General features: G+C 44.4%; 3 protein-coding genes across 3 annotated transcripts; all 3 read left to right on the forward strand.

Moving 5' to 3' along the window:
* The first annotated feature begins 203 nt into the window (after window positions 1-203).
* GGI43DRAFT_404317 (uncharacterized protein) lies at window positions 204-1,789 on the forward strand. The gene has a single exon (XM_083205910.1). It carries the CDS (start codon window positions 357-359, stop codon window positions 1,614-1,616), a length of 1,260 nt encoding a protein of 419 aa, XP_083060917.1. The 5' UTR covers window positions 204-356; the 3' UTR covers window positions 1,617-1,789.
* A 929-nt stretch (window positions 1,790-2,718) lies between these two features.
* GGI43DRAFT_371459 (UbiD family decarboxylase) lies at window positions 2,719-4,849 on the forward strand. The gene is made up of 2 exons (XM_083202556.1): window positions 2,719-4,128; window positions 4,189-4,849. The coding sequence occupies exons 1-2, from the start codon at window positions 3,133-3,135 to the stop codon at window positions 4,726-4,728; spliced, it is 1,536 nt and encodes a 511-aa protein (XP_083060918.1). The 5' UTR covers window positions 2,719-3,132; the 3' UTR covers window positions 4,729-4,849.
* Window positions 4,850-5,027: 178 nt separating this feature from the next.
* On the forward strand, window positions 5,028-10,072 carry GGI43DRAFT_371466 (uncharacterized protein). The gene is made up of 3 exons (XM_083202557.1): window positions 5,028-5,718; window positions 5,787-7,712; window positions 7,770-10,072. The coding sequence occupies exons 1-3, from the start codon at window positions 5,089-5,091 to the stop codon at window positions 9,915-9,917; spliced, it is 4,704 nt and encodes a 1,567-aa protein (XP_083060919.1). The 5' UTR covers window positions 5,028-5,088; the 3' UTR covers window positions 9,918-10,072.
* Window positions 10,073-10,918: the final 846 nt, after the last annotated feature.

Below are 10,918 nucleotides of genomic sequence, written 5' to 3' on the forward strand. Positions count from 1 at the left end.
GCCAAGTGGCATAGATAAAGCTGTATTACTAGTATATCGCTGCTTGCAACATATTGAGGCACTAGCACTCTCGCTTTCCATATACTACCTATACGTTGGACGCATTCAAACAAAGAAGGACGCCTCGCATGATGCAGTTAATACCTTGGCAACCCCTGTTTAATACAGAATCAGTGCGACTAGGTTCCAACCAACACAATGAAGCTTAATATAAACTAGTCGCTACTGCCTAGTACAATTGCCCTCTTCGCACAGTATCCAAACTCGGAACTGGCCGAGATAAGTGTAATAAAAACAGGTATATAGTAGGCAACAGGGCGATTTACAACACTATTTCCATAAATGCCTTATCTAAAATGGCGAGCCTTCTAGCTCTTCCTTGCGAATTATCTCTTAAGATAATCAAGCTCCTTGATATTAACAACAAAATCCATTTGAGTGCAACATGCAAGTCATACAGGACCCAATTGGTGCCCGAAATTTTCAGGACGATACGATTCACCAGCGATGAGGCATCCGCAGCATCTGCGTTAGCAGCCGTCGAAGCTCACGGTCAGCACACCAACGCAATTGAGTTCACATGTCAATGCGACGGCCGTCATGATTATGATCGGCCAACGACACCGTCTCTGCCCCCGACAGCTGGCAAGGTCTTGAAAGGCCACCTGACGCCGAATCTGCACAAGGTTACACTGAAGTTTGACTTCAACCTCGATGATCATGATGACTGCGACATCATGTCTTTATGGGGAGATGTGGAAGACGCCAACACCGTCCGCAAAGAGGAAACGCGAGAAAAGTGGCGAGCGCTTATGAACGAGGCCTGGGGGGCCCTTGCGGCTAATACATTCGTGAGAGAGCTTATTCTCGATGGGCTGCCTCCAAAACGGACATCTACGTTTTATACTGATGATTTTCACCGATTTCTTATCCAGCTTGAGTCTGCAACAATTCGTATATTTGGCATGGAAGACTTTATAGGGTGGCGGACTAATCAAGCATATGATCCTCATGATTTTCTCAGCAACTTGGACGCTGTATTTTTTCGCCATATGAAAGGACTTAAGCATTTACATATCCAGGCTTCAGATCCTCTCGGCCTCGCCGATACCGGCAATCCTTATATCCCGCTTGCTTTAAAACCCGAGGAACTCCCTCTTTTACAATCTCTTAAGCTAGAAAACTGCTTCGTCTGCGCAGAGTTGGTTGCTTTTATACAAGGTCATGATAAGATTCTTAAATCTCTCCATTTAAATGAATCCTTTTGCGGGATAAACTTATCTTGGGCTGAGTTTTTTGATCAAGTATACAAAGCGAAGCCCTCACTTGCCGAGCTGGTTTATAGAGATAATAAGGCACCAGATATGACAGAGGACGAAGTAGAAGCGAGGGTGAACGACTACTCAGCTCTTGACCGTCTCCGCCAGGCGCTGGAAGCAGATCCAGCATTAAATTTGTTTCGGCAGGGATGTTTAGACGCAGATGAAGGTGATCTCTTTTTTGATCTTGAGAAAGATGTGATGCGATTTGACCAAGGTGATGATCAGAGAGCATACGCTCGTCTAATGGGACTGGTCAATGAAAATCGGGCAAAGGCAAAGGTTAACTCTAAATAGCTGCAACGCCTATCCTATAACTTCAAAGGATGAGGCTACCTTTTTTGCGCGTCCTTATCAGAAGTTCGCTTGGGGCTGGTCATTCGCATTTCCACTGTCAGCATCGTCATGCCTTCATTAAATTTGTAATATAGTCAACTATATAGACTGATTACACTGTATCTTAATAGCCCGCCTTTCTTCCACCCCTAATAACTGAAGAAGTATCTGTCTTGACTCCACTTACCGCAGCGGCATGTTTATAGGATTTTGCTTATTTGCTTTGCCAATAACACTTTTGGATCCTAGAATCGGGGATAATCGAGTATAAGGAAGAATTGGTTTATATCAAGGTATATCAGTTGACAAAGCAGCGCCAAGGAAAGTGGCAATCGATTGCCTCGGTAAACTATTTAACTCTATTCTCAAAATTGAAGGCTATTTATCGAGATCTAGAAAACGGCAACTTTTCTAGAACTCGGAGCTTTCGGCATGCTGGTGGATAAATTTTAGATGCCGCCAATGGAAGGGTTTTAGAATCAACCGTCGCCCGATCTTCGTTAGGGGTATAGTTTAAAGCTATCTAGTTGCAGACTATTTCAGGGCGAAGTTGAATAGTACGAGGTAGGCAAGTCGGAAAATCTATCGAGATCCTCTTTTTCCAGAAAGGGAACAACGCTGTATTTTCCTCAAATCAAGTACGTCATCGCTTTATTTCGTAATGGATACCCATGTCTGGGTTAAAAGAATAGGATACTATCGTCCTATGCTGCTTACTATTTACTGGGATATACTCGTACTATGGCTGAATTACATCACTATGGAAATGGTGAGACACAAAGTAGAAGATATCGTGACTTCTGTTGGAGCTCCTTTTTAAGTTGGATATACACCAGCTATAGCTCCTATTCATGCACCTGTCGTGAGAGCATAAATTTTAAAGCTCGTCAACTGAGTAAAATTTATGCTCCCGAGGCTTAAAACATGTCTTTGACGACTGTGGCGGCATCTCGGAGCCTCGGACAATTTCGAAGCTCTGCCATTTTTGCTGCCATTTTAGCGCCCCGGCAGAGCGACGCGGCAGACCACCACGCCAAACCTGGGCGCAAAGCCTCGGTGCGGCGCCACAGCAAGCTAAGCATCATGCCATCGGTGACAGCAGCTGTCTCGGAGATTTTCTAGAAATTCCATCGCGATACGCAAAACGTCCAGGGACCTCGGTAGAAGCGAAGCAAGCGACGCAAGCGAAGCGAAGCGAGAAGCTGCCATGACGTTCAACGCCCGAGAGTTATGGGCCGAACCGTCCCACCATCTCGGAGAGGAGAGCTTCAAAGTAAATACGAAGAGATGAGAGTATATATTGACCTCTGATGGCCGCCACCAGGAACAGAAATCATTCAGCCACAACACACAACAATAACACTCAACAACTAATAAACACCTCTCAACTATAAACATCGCTAATTACAACTACCTCTCGCAAAAATATCAACTCGAATAATATCTAATATCTATACTTTCTATTCGAAACTTCATCATGTCTGCTACACTCAAATCTGAGGCTTCCGACCCCGAACCTCCTCACCTGAGCTTCCGCTCCTTCGTCGAAGCCCTTCGTGAGGACAACGATCTTGTGGATATCAATGAGCCAATTGATCCCGATCTGGAGGCTGCAGCAATCACCCGTCTCGTCTGCGAAACTGATGACAAGGCCCCTCTCTTCCACAATGTCATTGGAGCCAAGGATGGACTCTGGAGAATCCTAGGAGCCCCAGGTTCCCTGCGAAGCTCTCCCAAGGAGAGATTTGGCCGTCTCGCACGACACATGGCCCTGCCTCCTACTGCTTCTGCCAAGGAGATTATCGACAAGATGCTGTCTGCTAACAGCATTCCTCCCATCGAGCCCGTTATTGTGCCCACTGGACCTATCAAGGAGAACTCTATTGAAGGAGATGATATCGACCTGGAGGCTCTTCCTGTGCCAATGGTCCACCAATCAGATGGTGGCAAGTACATCCAGACTTACGGCATGCACATCATTCAGTCTCCCGACGGTAGCTGGACTAACTGGTCAATTGCCCGAGCTATGGTAAATGGAAAGAGGACATTGGCCGGTCTTGTTATCAACCCCCAGCACATCAGAAAAATCCAAGACCAATGGCGCGCGCTCGGCCAAGAGGAGATTCCCTGGGCACTCGCCTTCGGTGTCCCTCCCACCGCCATCATGGCCTCTTCTATGCCTATCCCTGACGGAGTCAGCGAAGCTGGCTACGTTGGGGCCATCGCTGGCGAGCCCATCAAGCTGGTCAAATGCGATACCAACGACCTCTATGTTCCGGCTAACTCAGAGATTGTTCTCGAGGGTACTCTGTCTACAACCAAGCTGGCGCCTGAAGGTCCCTTTGGAGAGATGCACGGCTATGTCTACCCCGGAGAGAGCCACCCAGGCCCCGTGTACACTGTCAACAAGATTACATACCGCAACAATGCCATCATGCCCATGTCTGCTTGCGGCCGTCTGACAGATGAGACTGTAAGTGATCTTTTACCGTCTACAATTATCAAAGCTTAGAAACTAACTTACTGCCTCTAGCAAACTATGATTGGAACCCTTGCTGCTGCTGAGATCCGCCAGCTCTGCCAGGATGCCGGCCTCCCCATCACCGATGCTTTCGCTCCCTTCACCGGTCAAGCCACCTGGGTCGCCCTCAAGGTCGACACCGAGCGTCTCCGAGCTATGAAGACCAATGGCAGAGCTTTTGCCAAACAGGTCGGCGATGTTGTATTTACCAAGAAGCCCGGCTTTACCATCCACCGTCTCATCCTCGTCGGCGATGACATTGACGTCTACGATGACAAAGATGTCATGTGGGCCTTTACAACTCGTTGTCGCCCTGGCACCGATGAAGTCTTCTTCGATGACGTCCTTGGATTCCTGCTTATCCCATACATGGGCCACGGTACTGCTGATGCCTTCAAGGGTGGCAAGGTTGTTAGCGATGCTCTGCTGGCGGCCGAGTACACCACTGGCAAGGACTGGGAGACCGCAGACTTCAAGAACTCTTATCCCAAGAATATTCAGGATAAGGTTGTGAAGAACTGGGAGAGGCTGGGCTTCAAGAAGCTTGAGTAAGTCATGGATTATGACTTGTACGACCCAGTTTCAGATTATGAATTATAGATTGTATATAGATTGTAGATTATAGACAAAAGTGTATAGATAAAAGAGTATAGAAAAAAAAAATGTTTATAAATTTTATTCGCTCAAGATTAGTTTCCAACTATAATCATCTTTCTAAATAACTCTCCCAATTGAGGTAGCAAACTCCGACTACATGCAGCCTATACCAGCAGGGGTTTGCACCCGCATTATGCCTAATAGAGTTGGGGATATGCATCAGCTTTTCTCTCATGAATATTAAGCCATAGATTTTTACATCAGTTATCATCCAAAAAAATCCTCTTGTTCAGCTACCAGTTCAATATCTACACGATGTCACTTTTTAAAAGGCTCGTTAGACCAATCGAAAAGTTGCGCGACAGGCGGGGATTCTCAAAGGACGCTGATGCCAATAATCGGGAGAACAAGACTACAGATCTTGAGAGGGAAAATGATGTGGGGCATATGGAGCAGCATGAGGCTGAAAATATGCCTTCTCTTACAATCAATGGACCTCTAGCTGAACAAAAGGCGGTTTCCTCATTGCCTGATTTGGAGTCGTTAAATGCTACAACGGTTCCGCCTAAAATAGTAAAGGCCTCAATCACCCCGCCCGAGAGTATCTGGAACGAGGCTTACGATAGCCTGAAAGCAGAAGAGCCCAAGCTGGTGCAAGCATATGAGAAGATCCTGTCCATAAAACTAAATGGAGATGCGGCCGCTTCTGTGGATCTTGTATCGGAGAAGAATATCATCCAAGATGGAAATGCGTCGATTAGAAGGGCGCAGATGTACCAGCTGGTCGACAATGGCTTGAATAAAACCACACAAGAAGCGAATATTAAGAGCGGCATAGGTACAGCTATGCAGGTGGTCAACACAACGAAAAGAATAATTAGCGACGCAATTAGGGATATACCACAGGCCGCTCTTCCTTGGGCTGTAGTTTGCGTTTCGCTCGAGGTAAGGCCATCTGCGATACCACCTATAGCTTCTGATCTGAACTAGCATTGAACTAAACATTCTCGCAGATTTTGACTAATCCCGTATCACAAACCGAAGCCAATCGTACAGCTGTTAAATATATTGGAGATACAATAAAGTGGTACTGGGAACATGCGACGCGCCTGTTCGATGACGAACCAGCAGAAAATCGTTTAGACGGCTTTCAACGGGAATTACAGATGGCGTTTGTCGACTTTTATAAAAAGCTTTTACGATTTCAAATGAATAGTATCTGTAACTACTACAGGCATCGAGGCTTTGTTTTCTTGAGAGATCTTGTAAAGCTGGATGACTGGGATGGTAGTCTAAAATCTATTCGAGAAGATGATGACTCTCTCCGCAAAAAGGTCAATGGGTTCCTGAGACATAGAATGGAGTCACACCTTGAAGGTTTAACTCTTCAAGCTAAGGCACGAGACGAATATCAAAGGACGCAGGAAGATCAGCAGTGCCTCAGAGATTTATTCGTCACTGACCCGCGTGATGACAAGACGCGCATCGAAGACACCAAGGGAGGCTTATTAGAAGACGCATATCGCTGGATTCTTGAAAACCCAGAATTTCAGGCGTGGCACAGCAATGACCAGAACTGGCTGCTCTGGCTTAGTGGCGACCCTGGTAAAGGGAAGACTATGCTTCTCTGCGGTATCGCCCAGGAACTGATGCAGCAGTCAGCTTCGGGTTTAATAACGTTCTTTTTCTATCAGGCCACAATCCTGAGCAACAGCGACTACGTAGCAGCTTTACGCAGCCTCATGTGGCTCTTAGCAGACCAGCAGCCTTCTCTAATATCCTATATTAGAAGCTCATACGACAAAACTGGCAAGGCCCTATTTGATGGAGCAAACGCTTGGTATAAACTGTCACAGATTTTTAGCAATATGCTGTGTGACAGTGAACTGCCACCAGTGTACATCATCATCGACGCTCTTGATGAATGCACCACGGGCCGGACAGAATTTTTACATCTCATTCAAAAGATTTCGATCTTGCCGAAAGTCAAGTTGCTTGTATCCAGTCGCAACTGGCCCGAAATTGGAGGTCAATTAATTAATGAGATGAACCTCAGCCTTGAAGTAAATGCTGGGCTTGTCAAAACTGCTGTGGAGCTATACATTTCTTACAAAGCATCTCAACTATCCATTTTACACGATGAGCCCCAGTTAAAAGGGGAAGTTTGTCATCGAATGAGAAATAAGGCAAATGGCACATTTCTTTGGGTTGCAATTGTCTTTAAAAGCCTTGATGCTATAAGATACTATGATGACGTATCAGAAGTCTTAAAAATGTTGGATGAGATGCCTGAGGATCTAACTCGGCTTTACACTACCATGTTGGAGCGAATCTCTCTGTTGAAAGGAGAAAGCTCTAAATTATGCCGAACCGCTCTGGGTATTGCAACGTTGGTATATCGGCCCTTGCATCTCAATGAACTCTCCGCATTAGCGGGATTTCAGAGTCGATTGAAGAAATTGCCTCATGTAGAGGAACTGATAAAGGATTGTGGCTCGTTCTTAACTGTTCAAAAAGACAAGATCTACTTTATACACCAATCTGCGAAAGAATATCTAGTCGGCAATGTTTCCTCGCATTCTTTTATATTTCCCGACAAAATGGAGAAAGTCCATTCCATTATCATTTCAAATTCATTGGACGCTATGTCACAGGTACTACGAAAAAATATATACAAACTGGAACACCCAGGAGTTCTTATTGACGACGTTTGCCCGCCAATGGACAAACCTTTAGATCCTATACTATATTCTTGTGCCAATTGGGTTGCCCACTTGTGTGAAATAGATACCCAAAGTCATCTGGATGGCCTTATTGACAAGGAGAAAATTTTGGGCTTTTTGAAGACACACTTTCTCCATTGGCTTGAGGCCCTTAGTTTGACGGGAAATCTACCAATTAACACAAGCAACGTTAAACGGCTAAATAAATTGCTAAAAGTAAGTATATTCTTTTCAGCTTGAGAAAGTACACCTTACTAACCTTAACTTTTAAAGCAGAATTCTGCAGAGGATGAGCTTCAAAAATTTGTTCATGATGCAAGCAGATTCATACAGTACAGTGCCCAAATTATTGAAACTGCGCCAATGCAGATATATTTATCAGCAATTCTATTCAGCCCTTGGGAAAGCCTGGTGCGGTCCAATTTCATTGGCAATGGCAAGCTATCCTCTTGGATAACATCAACGCCTCCAAAAGATAGCCACTGGGGCCCATGTCTGCACACAATCGAAGCCAGAAATCCGGTAGCAGTAGATTCTAGAGATATGAGCCTCTTGATCTTGAGCGAAGATTCTGAAAATGTTGAAATTTGGGACATGGCTCTAGGAAAACGAATTCATATCCTCAACCATATAGAAATCGTCTATGACGCAGTATTTTCGAGTGATTCGAAGCATGTGCTGACCGTTACACCAAATCAATTTATATTCTGGGATATGCTTTCTGGCGATATGACAGTAGACATTAATATCAGAAGACTAGATATTATTGCTCGGCGATGCAGAATTTCCAAAGGTGGGAAATTTTTAGCGGCCCATATGTATGATGGATCGATTCAGATATGCAACGTCGTTGAAGGCACGAAATTTCAACTTCCTTTGCAAGAGTATGGATTCATTCGAGACATTAAATGGTCAAATGATTCTAAGCTTCTCTATATTGAAGCTGATAAGTTTTCACTTCTCTGGGACGTGGCCAGAGGCACACACGAAATGAAATTTGGCCAAGATCATCGTCCTAATTCAGTCCAACTTAGCTTTTCAAAAGACTCTGATCTTATAGTTTTTATTGACATAAAAACTAAGAAGATTGTTTTTTGGGACCTGAGTAGAGATGAAAGGGTCCCCATGATTGGTGCAGATAATTATCCAGAGGGGGGTTCATTTACATGTATTGAGTTTTCGAATGACTCCAAGCTTCTTGCTGTGTTTAATGACCCTTTTGTTCAAGTCTGGGATGTCGCTACCGGAACTCGTCAACATAATCTAAACTTTGGAACGAGATACATCCACAAATTGAAGTGGTCTAGTGATGCATCAGCCTTGGCCGTTGTCTTTCACGAAAACGTTGAAATATACGATCTAACCGAGCGTACATATTGGGATTCCATGCTCCGTGACAAAACGCGAACCAGTAAAATCATATTTTCAGTTGATTCTACGCTCGTGGCTACTATGGGGGAACACCTTAGAATCTGGGACTCGACAACTGGAAGTGAGATTCGAACATTTCCCAGAACTTATGGCTTCACTGATGGTGTACAATTTTCACAAGACTCGAAGTGCATCTACACGTATGACATTGATGACGGCTTTGATACTTGGGACATTGTCTCGGGTAGTCTGATGCCCCGTTTTCTTAAACTTCCAGCCAGGCGATGGATTCGGTCAGCGTTCTCGATGGATGGAAGATTTTTCGCATTGAATGAACATGGAATTCAGCTATGGAGCATGGTTACAAATGAAATGGTTCCTCATTCAATAATTGCAGAGTCAAGAGTTATTGATTTGGCCTTCTCTAATAATGCAGATTACTTGGTCTTAGTGTCTGAGGGCCGACCTAACTATATTAATATCGATGTGTGGAATGTTGCAACTGGAGAGAAGCTATGGACGATAGAGGATCTCATAGAAAATGGGGAGCATATATACATAAACAAACGATGTGGAACCTGCGGCGGTCATGGACTACTATATCAGTTCAGGTCAATCGCAGTATCCGATGACGGCATGGTGCTTTGTATAGGGCCATTTCGCCATGAGATGATGATTTGGTCAGAAGGCAAGACGATTCTCGAACTATCTACTTGTTTTGAGTACTTTGAACCATATTTTGACATCGAGTCGCCATATATTATTACGCAACTTGGCCGGATACACCTCGACAAGCTCATTGCTCTAGCCGCAAAGTCTTCTCACTCTCAGACAATAGTTGACCATCAGTTCATGACAGAGGGCTATGGTATAAGTTCTAACGGATCGTGGATCACCTGGAACGGAGAAAATATTCTATGGCTTCCACCGGATTATCGTCCAGCAGTGGAACGAGCTATATCCCGCCACTGCATTGTCATAGTAACCACTACGACCGAAATCTGCATTATTAGCTTCTCTGGTCCTCCTCCCTTCGAATTGTTATCTTAATACGTGGTATTGGTTATCTACGTGGGTCATATTCAACGTCGTTAAGTGTTGCATTCTTAGCACTGACTTCACTTACTTTCACACAAAGAGGTTGCTTCATTCTAGCTCAACAACATAGTATATAAGATGCGAGAAAAATATTCTATAATTGACTTAAATCCTTCCAAAAGTCGCACTATGTAACCATATAGAAAAAGGCTTGCTACTCAAAGGGTAAGATGGCATTGAAGCGCAATTTATGGCTTGAATCGCCGCACCCTGTTGCCCCAGGAAAATGCCTACATGTACTTATTTTCGTAGCTGGTCTAGCTAGGATCGGGCTTTATTAAATTGTACGCATGTATGCTCACGCATGCATGATTCAAGGTCCTCCTTATTACTTAATTGGATCCCCCAGAAAATTTTCTGGGATTCATTCTCTGCCTGCCATAACTGCTTTCAGCTGATATACTCGGGAATGAGAGAATTATTTATCGGCTTCGAGGATCAGAGATTCATCACATATGAACAAAGTGAAAAACAAGCTATTAGGCTCTTGGATATTATTGTTAATTTATTAATTTAGTTATAACCATTTCGTTCACCTTTGCCGCACCAAGAATCCTTTTGAATTGGCATTCCCACAGTGGTCGCCATCCATAGTAAGATATATTCTGCCATGGCCATATCGCCGTTCCCTAATTGGTTCCATCACATTCATCCGCAAATTAATATAATACTTAGTGATTATGCAGCATTCCTCTCGCCAAGTGTGTTACACATCACGTTGGCCGAAAACGCAAGGCTGCAGCCTGCAATGCATCGCTGACTTATGATATCTTTCTACAGTGGCCAATCAGCTATGCAGTAATTATCCAAGAAGGGGAGTATTAATCTATGCTAACTCCACCACCACTGTAACATCCTCATTCAGGATAAATAATCTCGTTTGTTTTCTCGTGAGGTACTACAACAGTGATGGGGAGCGTTGCGCACTGTATGTGATAATGCCGTGCGCATGC

The sequence above is a fragment of the Trichoderma evansii genome (assembly GCF_050947405.1).
Source record: "Trichoderma evansii strain SZMC 28006 chromosome Unknown GGI43scaffold_9, whole genome shotgun sequence".
Classification (NCBI taxonomy): domain Eukaryota; kingdom Fungi; phylum Ascomycota; class Sordariomycetes; order Hypocreales; family Hypocreaceae; genus Trichoderma; species Trichoderma evansii.